Below are 16,806 nucleotides of genomic sequence, written 5' to 3' on the forward strand. Positions count from 1 at the left end.
CTTTTTTTTAACATCCAAAGTTAACAAATAATTTCTGTCCCTTCCTACATTTATTTTTTCTTGTTCTATATCTTTGTGGCTCCAAATTATGTACAGATTTTATCTTTTCACATTAATGTTTTTAAATGCATGGTTCGATCAGGTAATCCAGACGTAATCTGAGAGCTTTGTTAATTTGCACAGCTATTTTAGCAGACGGTCTGTGAAACTCTCCGCTGTCTGTGTTCGTGGAGTAGTGTGTCCTGGTTAATGAGATACTCACTTTGTTCACTACATCGGTTAACTGTGCCCAAATAATTAAAATACACTGGCAGACCCTGGATGCTAAAACTCTACTAAATGTAGTTTAATTTTTCTTGGCTGATTCAGAAAGTTTTCTACAGGATCAGTAGCATTTTCCCCCCTGAGATATAAGTAAGCAGTCGTAGCAGAAGGTTCAAATGGAAGGAATTCTGGCTGACATCACGGGGCGGCTGTCGCCCAGCTCCACAGGGCACTGTTCACTTTGTCGTCGACAGGAAGGGCATCGCAGAGTCCTGCAAGGTGGAAGCGCGGCTGTGCTATTTTAACATGTCGAAGTTAAATAGTTCCTCTTCCAGAAGAAATAAATGCTAATGGCATACGGGGTGCATTACCTGCATTAACCTGAAACTTATTTGTAAGAAGAAAGATGGTTGTGCTGTTAGTGTCTTTACAAGCAAAATCAGGCTACACTGATAAAATACACACCCATTTTAACCGAGTCCTGCTCTGGTAGCATGCTGTCCTTGAGTTAGTGAATAATTCATTCCAGGCAGCTCTGAGGAGCCGCTGTTGTTGTTGGTTCCTCCATCCACAAAGCCAGCGAAGATCAAACAGCATTTGATCATTACTTAGTTGATCATTATCTTAGTGGGTAATGAGATCCTGTCAATTAGTCTTGATAATGGTTGTCAAACTCATATAAGTTAAGACCTCTGTGGTTTCTTGTGTCACTGGTGAATTTCACCTCTCAGAACCATAAGTTAAAGAAAATTTTATAAGTGATACTTTAAGGAATTGTAAGGGGAAAGGCTCAATTTGAAGCTCTAAAATGAACTTTAGATGGTAGATAATTTCAACGAGTAAGTTGTTAGTGAGCTATGATGCCTGGACTCACTCAAGCTCCTCATATAGCTTTAAGGCCCTGATAACCTGTCCCTGCGCATTTCTCTAGCTCCATCTCTTACCAACGCTTGCCCGGTTCCCACTGTTACACCCCCTCCACTCCCAACACCTCCTCTCTGCCTCGATGATAAAGGTCTTTCGAGGAGGAGTTTGGCCTTTTGTTCTAGCTGTGACTCTGAGCTCCCCACTCCCAAGTTGGCTCTGGTTTCTGTGTCCTCACGTGCTCTGAACGCCGTGGGCTTCCCATCACCACAGCCCACCACTCTGCCTTTGGCTGTCTGCTTCTGTCTCCATCCAGGAGCCAGAGAGCAGGGGTGGTGTGCTGTTCTCCACATCTGCGCTGTCTGCTGTGGAGTGTCGCGGACAGTGTGTCCTGGTTAATCGAGTGCTAGGTCACTTTTTCACCATGTGATTTAGGGCCAACAACAGGCCCTAAATCAGCGTTCACTGAATGACTGAATGAATGAATGAACTCTATCTGAGGATCATTTTGAATGAATGAATGAACAACTATATTTGAATAGTATTTCTTTCGTTTAATAAAATATAGAGATTCTACAAATACACAGAATAGTTTTCTAACTTGAAAATGTGAAGAGATATATATTCCAGTTAAACATCCTTTTTTATGATCATTGTTTATTTCTCAGTTTAAAAATTTTTAGGTTTTGATTGACAACCTAAACAATATATGAATAATATATGAGTAAACATATGAATATGAACAATATATGAATAAAACTTCACAGGAAAAATGAATGTAATCTGCATTTTCTTCAAAGTTGATAAATTCACCTCTCAGAGTGCTCAGCATTCATAGAAGAGGATTAAAATATTGAAAATTTATTTTCTTATGTAAATTACTCATAGAATAAATTTTTATGAAGTTTAATATTTAATTATGATAGTTTTTGAAAGCCTATATTTTAGAGAAAGGCAGATTATTTTAGGGCAAATCATGATACATTAAAACCTCATAATTTTTTCACACATTTAAAGAAGTTGAAAGATAATTGACAATGTATACTGACATGTCAATCAAATCTTGGATCATTTGTTTCAGAAAGGTTGACGTCGAAAGGAAGGAGAATGTGAAAAGCTATGTCACTAAATATTCTGAAACAGAAACACACCAGACTGAATTTCACCAATTTTTGGAGAGGTAAGTACCTACTATCCTAATGCAGATGCATTTTCCATTCACGTGGCCGAATGATGTGTATTACGCACAACACAAAATATATATTTACCTACATAAGAAAACAGTTGCTATGTAATGATTCTTGAGTTTTTAATCTGTGAAATATGTCAACTGTGTGAGTCCATGAAACCAATGCTAATTAATACATTTTTCCCCCAAATTTCAAGGCAATTTCCCCTAGCTTCTGAACTACCAACTGTGTAAATACAAATTAGTGCCATTTTTAAAAACATATTTCACAATTTTGCAATAGTTTTCTTTGGTTTATATTTCTTTAAATTGAGGGTAGGATAGTTATCTACTTTAAACCAATTTTTAAATGTCACTGACCTCTATCTTATTTGTGAAATATGTCGTAAATTTTCTTTAGATCAGTATTTTCCTACCCAAACAAAAATTATTTCCATAGAATTTGATAACTGTTCAAAGCCAGTGCACCTAGTATAAATATTTTTGCAAAATATGTCTTGTTGAATATGAGGGGGCAGTCTTACAGAATTTAAGGGAAATTATGCTATCCTCTAGTTATTTGATAATTCATACCAAATAGTTTTGAGGGTCATTTTTTTATTGATGTTGATCCTTCCATCTACAAAGCCAAAGGCAGATCTAACAGCAAAGTAAGCCCCGTTTAAAAATATCAGGTATAGAATGCTTCTGTTGATACCCAAAGTTGCAGGCAGCGTGGAGTGGAAAGACCACTGGATTTGATTTAAGCTCAGGTTTGCCATTAACGAGCTGGAAAACTTGGCAAAGCGCCACCCTTCTCTGAGTCTCGTTTTCCTCCTTGTGAAACAGGAGAGTTGCATGGAGAGCTAAGAGGAAGGCAAGTAGGAATTCGATTCTTTTCAGTGTCTGTTGTGTTCATATCATGAGCATCAACCAGTGTTGGATGTTCTGCAGGAGATTTTTTTTAAAAAAGACGAGACAGTCCTTGCTGTTGGGAAACTGCTAGCTTATTGGGAAGACAGTTTGCTTACTGAAGCAGTCAGACAGCCACACAGGGCAGTACTTGATTGTACATAAGTGAAAATGATCAAGGGATCATTTTATAAATAACCAGCGAGGAGAGAGAACCTTGTGAGGGGCAGCTGTCAGGCAAGGCCACATGCAGAGGAGAGAAAATGAGAGAGATGCAAAAATAAAGAGATATAAAGAAGAAGAAGGTAGATACAAAGACAAGCCAGCAGGTACCCATAGCTTCTTGCAGGTTTTGTTACTGTTTTGAAATAACTGGAAGAATGTGGTGGGGCTCCTGGGAGGGACGACCTGGTGAGTGAGTGGAGAGGGAAGGCTCCAGGACAGCAGAGCTGTAGGCGTCTGCCGGCCAGGAGACAGCTCCTGCCCCCTCTCAGCGCATCCTGGGTCTTGTGGACGTGCAGCCCTCCGGGAGCCAGCTCCACCTGGTGCTCCTCCTTCACTGCTGTCCTGAGAAAGCAGTGTCAGAGATACCACCCTGCTCTTCTGGACTCTGTAAATCCACGCAGGCCCCGTGGTACCCTTCCCGACTCCTGGCATGAGTCACGGGACTTTATTTCGAGGCCCTTTGGCTCCACGTAACGGAGAAACCCTGAACTGGCCTCTGAGCACCTCCACCTCGGGCTCCTCCCTTTGTGGATGTAGGATCTCGTGACTGATGATGCCTCTCAGGAGGCTGTGTGGTGGAGCAAAAGATCCAGAGAGGTTCCGCTTTGACTTTCAGCTCTGCTGCTTACTAGTCACGTGACCTGGGCAAGGAACTTAACCTCCAGGCTCAGCTTCCTCCTCAGCACAATGGGCCTCTCAGAAATGGCATGAGAATTTGATGAGGGGTAGACCCGAAGTGCTTGCAGTGCTGGGCCCGTTTCAGTAATGTGTGGCTGACTCTGCGCCAGGCGCTCCGCAGGTGTGCACACGTTTAATTTGTCAGATAGGCTGTAAGATAAGCACCGCTGTGTCCGTCTTTTACCGACGGGGCAGATGAGGCTCAGAGAAGTTAAGTACCTTCTGCAAGGTCATGCAGCCAGTCCACGAGAGGGCTGGCGTGTGAACCCAGGCAATCCCACTCAGGCTCCACACGCCTTATTAGGACCTCAGAGCCGGTTCTTTCTCTCCTCTCCGCACTTACATGGGCCGGCACATGAGCTAGTTAGAGGAGTTAATGCAGAGGAAACAGCTTACCCCCATCCTCTCCAGCCCGCCTTCATGGCCCAGTCGAATTCGGCCCTATTAAAACTAGAGTTTCTAAAAAGGAAGGAAGAAACGTTCACCAACCAGCCACTCCTTCTGTGCTCCTGCATGTTGTCCTAAAACTGGACACTCCCGAGGGCCGGACACTCCCAGGAAAATCCACATGGGGGCGGATACGATGACGGTGACTCCTTTTAGGTCCTGCTGCAACTGCTTGGACTGTAAAGGTGTTGATTTGGGGAAAGTAGAAGGAATTGGGTGAGGTCTTGGGCAGCACCCAAGGAGAATCAGGCGGGTCTTGTGACTGGGGCTCAGTCCTCTGGCAGCTCCCTCCCACCCCATCCCACGAACTCCTGAGGATGAGAAGCACGGCCCAGGCCTCACTGGCCTGTGAGCTGCCCGAGCCGTGGCACAAGAAGCGGAGATTTAGTTCCCGCTGGCTTATTTCCTCCTAAGACCCCTCGGAGAGACGGAGGGAGGAATTAGCTGCTCAGTTGCTTTATCTCATCTAAAAAAGTAAAGCAGAGAGATCTTCTTCACCAGCTGAGTCTTCGTGACGAGCACAGTCACTTCTGATTCATTTTCCATAGACAGTAGATTCTCATGTAAAGTATACCGAGCAAGCATCTTTCTCTCGTCTTCTTCCAATGGCAGGGTCATCTCAACGGCGTTCTTCAGGAAACGCTCCGTCACCTCCCCTAGCTCTGCTTCCTTTCTCCACAATTCCACCTCTTCATCTCTACCCTAACTGGCTAGATAGATGCCAGCCTCTCCCGCCTTCAGTCCCTCTCCCACTTTTCTGACAGCTGACTTTCTAAAAGGCAGATCTTGTAACACCACACCTGTGGTCTAATGCCTTCAATGACTCCTGCTGCTTATGGGATGGAGGCCAAGTTTTTTAGTCTAACATCCTAAGTGCCTTCAGTTGGCTCCTGGCTTCTTTTCCAGCTTCATTTGGCTCCTCCTCCTGTCCATACACTCAGCTCCAGCCACACAAAACTTCTCTAGGTCCTAACTCTTCTTGGTGAACTCCTATTCATCCATCAAGGCCCAGTGGAGATGTGACTTCCTTAGATAAGTCTTCTCTGGAGGAAGTCATTATTTTTCCTCTGTGTTCTCACAGGACCCTGGCCGGGTGCCTCTCACAGCTCCCACTACTTCATGTGACACTCCAGTCACAGCCCTGCCTCTCCCCCCGACTGGAGAGGGAGCTCCTCAGGGGACAGGGGGATGGCATCATTCATCTTGATATCCAAAGGGCTGGCCCACTGCTCATTTGGGGAAAAAAGGATCACTGTTTAATGTCTAACGGGGCAAAAATTCCTCTTTCAAAGGGACTTAAAGGGCTATAAAGATCCCTTCTGGAGAAAGGAGGTGAGGAGCTGCTTGGTGATGGATGTGACTTTGGAGAGAGAGTAGAACTTCCACAGAAGAAGCTGGGGAAGGTGGTTCATGCAGCAGGAAGAGAGGGGCCAAGGCCCACAGATGGGGAGTGGGGGCGCAGTGAGGGGAGAGCAGCACTATGGTGCGTCTGCCTGTCCCCATCGCGCCTGGCGCCCGGCTGGGTGTTTCTCAAAGTCGACCCACAATTCTCACAACAACTCTGGGAAGTAAGTCGTTTAGGCTCAGAGAGTTTCGCTATTTGCCCAAGTCCCACAGCTTGCACAGGGACAGCGAGACTAACAGGGGTCTGACAGGCTCCCGGCCTGGCCCTGGACTCCTCACAGTCCCACAGGGGGCTGGTCGTTACTGGTCGGGCCCTGCCGTCTCTGTTCTCCCTGCTCTGCTTGGAGCTCTCTGTGCACAGCTGAGCCTCCGTCTCATTGCAGGTGCACCGAGACCTTACATTTACCGTCTGCGGCTCGGAGATTGTTCAATGAAGAAGGGCAGGAAGTCTTGGCCCTAAAAGACCTTCAGAGAGACCAGCTGGTAAAGACAGGCTGTGAACCAGAAGTATCAGTACATGAATACTAACAAAAGAAAAGTGTTTTAAAATATAAGATCTGCTTGCCATCTTTCCTCTTATCTTCTCTCAGAATCATCCCCACTCAGCAGCCGTCAGAGAGTGGTGCACAGAGCAGGGTGTGGAGAGCTCACTGGGGGCGAGGCGCGATTTTCAGGGGCGGACGTGAATTACCTCCCCTAACGCTCCTCTCCACCCGGTGGGACGCTTGCTCTCCTTATCCTCACCTTAGAAATGAGGGCAGGACCCGGGGAAGACCGAACTATGAAGCACCTGCGATTGCTGCCCACTGTCAGGGAGGTAGCGCCTCTTCCTTCCTTGAGGCCTGCAAAATGTGGCTGTTTAGTGATTTCTTAATGATGGCTTCACCTCTGGGGAAAAAAATCAGATCTAGTTTTTCACACACTCTGTGTGGGTGGCTGGAGAAGGCTGAGACATGGAGGGCTTCAGCAGCCCCGCCTTGGCTCCCATTATGGGATTTGAGGCGTTGGCTTGAGAAGAAAGCCTGCCTTGATTGATGCCTGAGCTTCTCCGAGCAGACAACCGAGCCTCATGGGTTACCCAGACTGACTCAGGCTCCAGGTGTGAAGACCCCTTGAGAGAGTCTTCACTGAGGGCCCTGGAACAGGATCTGAGGTAGCAGGGTGTCCCCAGGACAGGGTCAGAGGCAGCAGGGTGTCCCCAGGACAGGGTCAGAGGCAGCAGGGGGTCCCTAGGACAGGGTCAGAGACAGCAGGGGTTCCCCAGGACAGGGTCAGAGGCAGCAGGGGTTCCCCAGGACAGGGTCAGAGGCAGCGGGGTGTCCCCAGGACAGGGTGCGAGACAGCAGGTGTCCCCAGGACAGGATCCAAGGCAGAGGGGCAGAGGGAGACTCTTAGCTCTTGGAATCTGGTGGATCTGGTTTGAATGCTAAGTCTTTGTTTGCTTTCAATATTTTTGTTTTCCCCGCTGTGCTTATTCACTGAGTTATTTTAGAAGGAATTTAAGGCAGATTGCATTAAAACATGTGATACAGAAGATAAATTTAATTTAAAGGTAAGTAGGTGAGGCCACCAGGGCAAGAGGAGGGAGGGTGGAGCCAGGAGTGGTTGTCACAGGATCCTGCATATTTACTAGAAATGAACCTGTCACTGTGAGCAGCCGACGTGAAGGCTGGAGCAGGAACAGTCAGATGGTTAAGTGTGTTCATAGGAGGAAAGAAACCTATTGTTTTTTTTTTTTTAAATCTTTTTTTTTTTTTTTGAGGAAGGTTAGCCCTGAGCTGACATCTGCTGCCAATCCTCCTCTTTTTGCTGAGGAAGACTGGCCCTCAGCTGACATCTGTGCCCATCTTCCTCTGTGTTATATGTGGGACGCCTACCACAGCATGGCTTGGCAAGTGGTGCCATGTCTGCACCTGGGATCCGGGCCGCCGAAGCCGAACGTGTGCACTTAACCACTCCGCCACCGGGCCGGCCCCGAAACCTGTTGTTTTAAAGAAGAAATTTTGAGAACGTTTTCTTGTAGGAAAATGTGTGCTAATCAGTGAGTGGCCTGCAGAAGGCAGCACTGTTTCTTTTTCTTCTTACTGACTCTTCCTCAGTATCCCCCTCTATTTTTTCTTACTTCAACGAAATATATATTCATTTAAAGACATTTAAGAAATACATTTAAGCAAAATGAAGATGAAAAAGTGTCCTGCATAATCTCAGCATCTAGAAACATCCATATCAACATTTCGGTGCCGATGCTGCAAGTTCGTTCACACGAGCGGTTGTCAAACTGTTTCTGTAAAGGGTCAGGTAGTCAGTGTTTGCAGAGCGCACGGTCTCTGCTGAAGCATCGGCTCTGCCATTGCAGCACAAAAGCAGTGACAGGCCACGCGTGAGTGAGTGGGCAGAGCTCTGTGCAGTTACACTTTATCCACAAGGACAGGCAGCAGCCCGGCCTTGGGCCTCCGGCATAGTTTCCACCCCCTGACTTATACCTCCCAACCCCACCCTCCTCCTTTCCTTCCTTCTTTCCTTCTTCTCCTTCCTGTACACAAATTTTTTTAAACTTTTTATTTTGAAATAATTATGTTTCAAATATATATTTTTATTTTGAAATTTTCGCAGTAAGTTGCAAAGACAGTATGGACAAGTACTTTGTTCAGCACCAAACCCTCGAGGTCCGTCAAGGTTGTCGCATTTATCAGTAGTCTGTGCCTTTTTATCATGAGGGTTATTCCACGCGCCACGGTTTGTTTAACCCTTCACCTGCTGTGAGACACTTCATCGTTTCCAGTTCGGGCTGTTGTAGGTAATGCTGCTGGGAACAGTTGTGCGGGAGCAGACACTCGTGTCTTTGTCAGGTGTATGTCTCATGTGGAGAAGACTGGATCAATCCCGACCTGTCCACTGCCCAGCAAAAGAGGCAAATCCTCCTGAGGAACTTGACGTCCGATGTTTCTAAAATGCAAACCTTCTGCAGTACACGTAAGACAGAGAGTAAGCACTGGCATTATTTTCCTTAATAAATGCAGCCGAAATAAAATACCTGATGATACTGCTTTTTAAAAAATCCAAATTTGTTTAAACAGGTCATATTTCACCCCTGCATCTTGCTGATTAGGTCTTTGGACTTAATTTTTATCTTTAACAGACTTGTGCATTTTAATTCACACTACACTGCGGATGTGCTAAGAAAACACACTTTCTTTGTTTTGTCTTTAACAAATCGGGCCTTCCTTGTGAGCCCCACGTACCCCCATCAAGGAGAACATTGAACGTCCAGTCAGGTTCAGGTTCTGTCCCACCTGTTAATTTAACTGGTCCTTTAGGGAGGACTTGCAGGTTTCCCATTGTCCAGAGTCCTGCTTCGGTTCCTCTCTAGGATGGAAGGAAAGAACTTGGGGTGCAGATCCTCTTGCTTTCTAGGCCCTGCTGGCCGAGGTCCGTGGCTGGGTGGTGGTGTTCCATTCTTTTGGTCCAGACCATGCTTTGGGTGGGTGTGCTTCCTGCCTGCCACAGTGTCCCCTTGCCTTCTCTGGCCCTCTGCAGCCTGGTTGTGGCTGGGCAGCCACCTCTGCCAGTCCTTCCTACACACCCTTGACCCCTGCTTGGCAGCCCTGCGGGAGAGCTCCCCAGCATGGCTCTCAGTCAATCCTGGGTGGTGGGCACCCCCGAGAAACCAGCTCCAGGTGCACATGGCTGGGCCTCAGACTGGAGGGGCGAGGGCAGCTCGGGGGTGACTTGTCACAGTGTCCTGAGCGTTGGGCAGTACCCCAGCCTTTTGTTGGTGCTGCTCAGATGCCCTCAGTGAAGCCTGAGTGGAATCACCATGCCTAGTGCTGGTTTTCTGCCTTCCTCTGTCTTCTGCCTCGAATCCCCTCAGGCCCAGAAATGGTGGGCTTTCTCCAGGTCAACCCTGAGGTTGAAGCCTTACTATGCTACATGGAAACTAAAGGATTTGGAAAAATCCCAAATCGTGACAGTGTCATCCTGATTTACGTGGCCATGGCTGTTGTCTTAGGGAATATGCTGGACTTGAACGTCAGAACTATTTTTGTGCTTCTGCTTTTCCTTTGTAACATTTCTCATCTCCTTGTGGTCTTCCTCCTTCCCTCGAGGCTGCCCCAGGAACCAGGACACAAAAAGGCAAAAGAGAAAAATCACTAATATAATTTAATCCTTACCCTGTTGCGTATATTGAACACTGTATGGTAAGCTTTGCACCTGTCTCTGAGGCATTGGGGACTTTTGCTGAAGAATTTGGGACCCCAGAGAAGGATCTAGAGACCCATATCCAAATAATGTGGCCCACTTAAATAGTTAGAATTTACAATGACTTATGTGTTTTTGGACAGATCTATTTTCAGTACTTTTGACTAAGAAAATCTTGAGAGGAAAGAATCTACAAAAATTGAATTACTTGAGACAGAACTTATTAGTTCAAAGAGAAACTATCAATTCCTCTTAGAATTTGTTCTATTGTATCAAATAGCTCGAAATCTTTTGCGTTTTTATTTTAGCACGTGTTTTCAAATTCCTAGTTCTCTGCAATCGTAGCTAATATGTCCTTGCAAAAATGTTTGCATTTCTGCTCAGCTCTTGTTTTAGAAGTCCAAAGTGACATTGTGTCCGGAGCCAAGCTTGCTGTGCGTAAACCTGTGGAAATTTTTGGAGAAGAGAAGCAAATTATAGAACCAGAGGAAAAGCAAATGCAAAAAAATGCTTTAACAACAGAAAATGCTTCCAGTGAAATTTTGTAAGTAATCAGTGGGGCCAGCAAAGCTACCTGGTTGCCGTTTGAACTCAGCTCATTATCTCGACAACAGCACGGAGCACAGGCAGGGAACCTGCGCCGAGCGCGTGAAACCATGTCAAGTGAAGAGCTAGGATTTAATTAGTTTCTTGGCAAAAGAAAAGAGCTGGAGCTGCAGTGTTCAACCATCACAATGATCTACTTTCAGTAATTTTGTTACAATGTTGCTATTTTTAAAAGGCTAGGATCTTAGAAATGCAGACATTCGTATGAAGAATTCATCATGTTTTGTTTCCATAAACGTGGACTTCAGGAACCATTAAGCCTCTTCCCTAAGGCAGGTTCGAGCTGGATGCGTGTTAATATGTGGTCATCACCCTGATCTCTGACGTGGCTTTCTGATTGGTCCCTGTCTCCATAATCTCCTTCCATTCCCCGCAAAGTTCCCTCTGTGGACACATCTTTCTAAAACACGGTCGTGTTCATGCAGTTCTTCAGTAGCTTCCTGTTGCAGAAGAAATGTCTAGTCTGGAATCCAAGCCCTTCTGAGCCCGGTCCAGGCCATTGTTGACCCTCATGGGTGCCCCATACCCCCCTCCACCCCACACTTTCTCATCCTGCCATGTGGACTCCAAGCTCCATCTCGGCGCCTGCAAGCCGCCTCGATGGAGGGGCTGTCGAGGCGCTGAGCCTCACCTTCACGTCTGCCCGCCTGAGCGTCTGCCTTGCCGTCCTTGTCTGTGGGGTGACTCTCCATCTCTGGGATCAACGAAGGCGGTGATTCCACAGAGCAACGTTCCCCCACCCCAGCGACCACCAACCTGGGAATTCCTCAAGGGCAAAAACCCTGTCACGTGTGTTCTGTGACAAGCAGGGAGACTGACGTTAGTGGTTATTTACTGAATAAATGAAGGAATGGTTCAATGAATTATAAAACCAAAAACAGCTGGTCAATTACCATTGCAATAACTGTGAAAATTAATTTCTATATCATTGTTACAAACTGTTTTAAAAGACTGTTTCTATTCTCAATTCTAAGAACATCAACTTTTATTTTAGGAACCAAACATCCTCATTTTGATGAGTGATGTCCTTGCCCTGACACTCAGAAAGGCACCAGAGGTCTCCTCCAGAGAGAGTGTCTGGACCTCTGGGTGCCTTCTGCAATGGTTAGAGAATTGGCCACAGACTTCCCCAACACCCCCTTTCGTTCTTCTTCTGAGGGAATATATCATCCAGTCTCTCAGTTACTAGGCTGCACTTAAGACAAAGACTAAGCACAAAGTAAGAAAAAAGAAAGAACATCTTTGAGAGCAAAGATCCGCGTTGTTCTGATTCATAGATTTTCTCAAGACCTGGAGACCTTGAGGTAAAAGTGGTTGAGTCCACTCAGAGGATAATGCGAGAATTTCCTGCACAGTCCAGGCAGGCCCTTTCGATCCAATCTCTTCTTGAATACTCCTAGTGACAGGGAGGTCACTATTTCACAAGGCAGCCCATTCTAATGTTGAATAATTATTTAGAACATCTCCCTCCTATAATTTCATCTGTTTCTTTGAACTGTGTCCTATTCCTCCCCCACGTAAGAGTCCCTAAAACATTCGAAGCTCACTGTCATCAGCCCACTGGGCTGTCTCCTTTCCAGACTAGCTGTCCCTGGTTCTTTGACCACTTGTGATGACTTCATCACAAAGCGTCTCCCATCAGAAAGTCACTGCAAGATCCCTCTGGACTTTCTTAGGTAGGTTTGTCAGGAGGTTTGCACATGTTCATCGAGAGGTGGGATGATTTAAGACGAGACAGCCATAGAGCAAGAGGCCAGAACGTGGATCTGGAAGGAACCCTTTAGATGGCTGGGTTCTATGTGCAGATTTCTAGTAAAAACAATAAGAAGAACAATGGAAAAGAAACTCTGGGGCAGCTGACCCCGCTGTGATGATTGATGGAAGAAAAGCCTCTCCGGGCATGGTGCCCGGGGGGCTGTCTCCTCTTGTCCTGCACGCTGGGCATGCCCTGCCCCTCACCAGCCTGTCTCCGGCCCCCTCCCCTTGTTCATGGCATGCCTGTCACACCGGGGTCCTTCTGTTCCTCAAATGAGCCAACACCCTCTTGCTTCAGAGTTCTGTAGTTGCTCTTTTGTCTGTCCGAATGCTCTCCCTCCAGATCCTCGCATGGCAGGCTCCTTCCCACGTCCAGGGCTCAACTCACACACCACCTCTCGGAGGAGCCTTCTCTGACCCCACTGCTAAAGAAGACCCCACCCACCCCTGCCAATTTCTATCACAGTATCCTGTTTTGTTCCACTTATGGCACTTAACTTGTTTGTTTATTCATTTGCTTGTCTGTTCCCTCTTCTTCCCACTAGAACGTAAGCTCCATCGACCCTGAGAACCTGTTTGTTTTGTTTGTCCCTGTATCCCTGACACATAGAACTCTGCGCCTCTCATACAATGGACGTGCAGCAAATATTAGTTAAAGAAATGAATGACTAACTAAGGATGATTTTAAGTTTTAAGAGTGAACGAATGGACAAACGAATGAATTAATAAAGTAAGATGGACTTAAAAATGGCTGTTCTGAGATTGACTTGATGTATTTCATTTCACTGGAAGCCCAAGAGCATATAGATAAATTCCAAGTTAGAAAATGAAGCATCTGGAAATGGGGGAAGAATATTGTTTACACCCTGCTAAATATGGTAAAACTGAGAACGACTATTTTCCCCTTTTCCTCGAGGAAATGGAGTTGGTGGGAAAGCTATGTTTTTTATTTTCAACACAAGATGGCGCTGTTGTTTTTTAACTGTTACTAGATTTTTGACTTGAGAAGCTGCTTCTGCTGCAGTCCTGGTTACCCACGAGTTTGAGATCCACACGAAATACTTTTGTTACGTTTGACAAGTGTGTGGTCTGCTCTGCTAACACAGCAATTGTCCCTGAGTTTGGAATATGTTGCCGCTTGTGGTTACATCAAGTGACCACACGCGCCTTGCCCATCACGGCCCCAGAGGCTTTATTTACACATTCGCATATTTGGAGCACAGAAATAGGCTGGCTGCTCTGCCTGTGCATTCATCCCGCCGTCAGCCCAGCAGTTCTCCCGTTGTGTCAGGATCCCACGGAAGGCAAGCGAGCCTGGAGCATGATATGTACAGATCTGTATGGCGGCTATGCTCCCGCGCACAGCGTCGTCTCAGTAGGAAGCAAGAGACTGGCTCAGTCATTCAGACTAGGACGATTTACTCAGTGTTTTGGTGCGTTATTCTCTTTCAAAAGCTGGCATGTCTGTTCCAGTGCTCTTTGAGTCTCCCTAGATTTCTCTATTGAGAGGAAAAATTAAGTTAATGAAGATTCCTTTAACATTGTCTAGTGAGTAAACTTCATGAAACCCAGTAATCTAGGCTGGACTGTTCCAGACAGAGTTATGACCCACTTCTGGGGTGAGCAGGACTCTCATTACATGTTTGTTACAAATTTGTTAAACTACTAGGCAGTCTTAATCTTATAATTTTTCACATATAATATATGACCTCATTTTTCTCAATAAACAAAAAATGCTGTTTATTATGGGATCGAGGACTTTTATGTGTAGCCTCGTATTAAAAGACCTAAATTATGAGTTAGTGGGATGTGCATTTGCAGTGTTGAGCGCCGTTATGGAAATATGATTTACAGACCCCCTGTCTCCTTCAGGACAGGATCAGCTACACGCAGAGACATTCTGTGGGGGTAAGTGGGAACTCTTAGACTTGTGTTTGTTTCTGGCCCTTGATAGGGATGCGCACGCGAGGGCCCATCTCCGAGGGAAGGCTCGGGGTCCTGTCGTCAGGTACGCCTGGCAGGACACCTCTGGGGACCTGGAGCAGCATGGCGGGCCTCCGGAGAAAGTGGACGAGCTCTTTGACGATGCACACCCACAGGACGAGGACAGGTAAGAAGGGATTCCTTAGATTTGCTCATTTTGGGGCAAAAGTATTCCCGAGGGTCTGCGTTCCTGTCAGCTCAGTTTGCATCAGCACACACGTTTTCGCTTGTGTTTTGACGGAAGTGCTGAACATGCTGTGGGACGGTCCTCATCGCTTCAGTTGCTGCCATGAGTCCTGCTCGCTGGCGTCTTCTCTGTGCAGACAGCGAGCTCACCTGTTTGCCTCCTGAGCACCAGCCGAGCCTGTCTATCTGCTGAATGAGTGTGTGAATGAATCTGTGGATGAGCACACGAGATGGCCTGACTTCTTTAAGAAATTAGTAAAACGCAATTTCTTCCTTTTTAATTTTATTTATTTCTGATTAATGTCCAATGAAACGACAGGAGTCTATAATACTTTGTATTATTCCGTCTTTAGACATTTGCTTAACATTACAGCAGCTCATATGAATTAAACAATTTTGGCATATGAACATTTGGCATTAGTCCGCACACATAGTAGGGACTTAGATGTTTATAAATTAGTTTAATTGCCAATGCATCGTGATGGTTAATATGTTTAATAAGTCGGCTTAATGCTTTAAGATCCATTAAGTAACAGATTCCTTTAATTAACTCACTAGCATTTTGTTATTTTCTTTTATGATATTCTATGAATTGTCTGGGAAGATTGAAACCTTGGAGAATGACATTCTGTTTTCCAGAGGCCCTGTGGATGGAGGGTAGAGAGCCACGGTCTGAATGGAGCCCTTCGTTCTCTGTTTGATTCTGAATGCCCCCCTTCTTCTCCCTCTTTTTCTTCTTTAACTAAATTCTCTCTTCAACTGAACTTCTTTTTTCTTTGCTGATGAATTTCTCATATTCTCTTGAATGAACATTTACTTCTGTTACAAAATAAACTCAGACTCCTGTTTTTCACTTCCGCCTGGCAGTGCAAAGCAAACAGCATTGCTGGTGTCCCGATGATCGTGCCTCCCTGTGACAGCTGCATTTGCTTCACAGCGGGTATCTCACCAGCAGAACTTGCAGTCTCCAGCACGTTGGTGCACAGGGTATTTTTCTGCCACTAATGAGATTCTCTTTATTTCAGCCGTTCTCCAAGGCAGAGTAAATGGCAGAAGCTTTGCCACCAGCAGTTTGAATACAGAGATGGGCAAATTATAAGCCATGCCGTTCCTCAGCTAGCACTGGGGGTGCCAGGTCCCGACCTGCGTTCGGGCACGGAGGTGGTTTTGGTGGAGAAAAAAGCAGATGATGGTCGTCAACGCTGGATGCACAAGAAAGGCAGCAGGTAAACCCGTTAGATTTGGGGGTTAGTATATCAAAAAGTGAGTGGGTGCCTAAGAGAGCCCACATGATCCTCACCCAGCAGGCAGGGTACCTTTGAGGACTTTGGATTTTCTGATAACATGGCCAATAATTCTTAACCTACTCGAGGAGAAGGAGTGAAAGCAAATGCGAACCCTCGGGAGTCTACACACAACTTCTCCACTATCGATTCAGATAAGAAATGTGAAATCAACCTGCTGAGCTCATGGTTTCAACTGGCCACTGAGGTCAGGAGAAAACTGGGCCCTTGTCTAATTTTATTCTGATGATTTGAAGGGATCAAATAGGAACTCTGAAAAGTCCCCATTTTTAGAATTTGACAGCACTTGTCATTGACTCATCTCCTGCCCCCCCAACATGCTTGCCCCTCGCCCTCCCCTGCTGCCATCACGTAACCAGCTGATACGGCTTCTGCTCACACAGTGAAAGAGAATTCTTACCTTAACGGATACAAAATCCTAATCCAATGGCTGGCCTTTGTTTGGATTCAGATTCAAGCTGGCCACGGTCAATAGGCTATTTCCGAGACAATCAGAGGAAATTTAGAACAGTCTGGGTACCCCATGATATGAAGGAAGTCTTGTTAATTTTGTTGGTGTCATAATGGTTTAATGGTTATGTTAAAAACAAAAAGAGAAAAGTCCTGATTGCTTGGATATATATTGTAGTATTTACAGATAAAATTAAGAGATATCTCAAATTTGTTCTAAAATATTCTAGCAAAAGCAAAAACTTTTAAACTTGGGAGCGGGGAACGGAGGAAACGAGAATTGGTAGAATATTGACAGCTGCTCAGTCCACAGTGGTTTCTTACACATTTCTCTCTGTTTTGGTGCACGTTCAAACATTT

General features: G+C 45.8%; 1 protein-coding gene across 3 annotated transcripts in view; it reads left to right on the top strand.

Moving 5' to 3' along the window:
• DCDC1 (doublecortin domain containing 1) overlaps nt 1-16,806 on the top strand; it is a 427,916-nt gene that overhangs the window by 363,098 nt on the left and 48,012 nt on the right. For all 3 annotated transcript variants that reach the window (XM_046637833.1, XM_046637832.1, XM_046637834.1), the window contains 6 exons: nt 2,210-2,308; nt 6,346-6,445; nt 8,812-8,947; nt 10,547-10,706; nt 14,478-14,633; nt 15,718-15,918. In XM_046637833.1, the coding sequence (XP_046493789.1) occupies nt 2,210-2,308; nt 6,346-6,445; nt 8,812-8,947; nt 10,547-10,706; nt 14,478-14,633; nt 15,718-15,918 (852 nt within the window). The remainder of the gene's footprint in view (nt 1-2,209; nt 2,309-6,345; nt 6,446-8,811; nt 8,948-10,546; nt 10,707-14,477; nt 14,634-15,717; nt 15,919-16,806) is intronic.

This window comes from Equus quagga, chromosome 14, assembly GCF_021613505.1.
Source record: "Equus quagga isolate Etosha38 chromosome 14, UCLA_HA_Equagga_1.0, whole genome shotgun sequence".
Classification (NCBI taxonomy): Eukaryota; Metazoa; Chordata; class Mammalia; order Perissodactyla; family Equidae; genus Equus; species Equus quagga.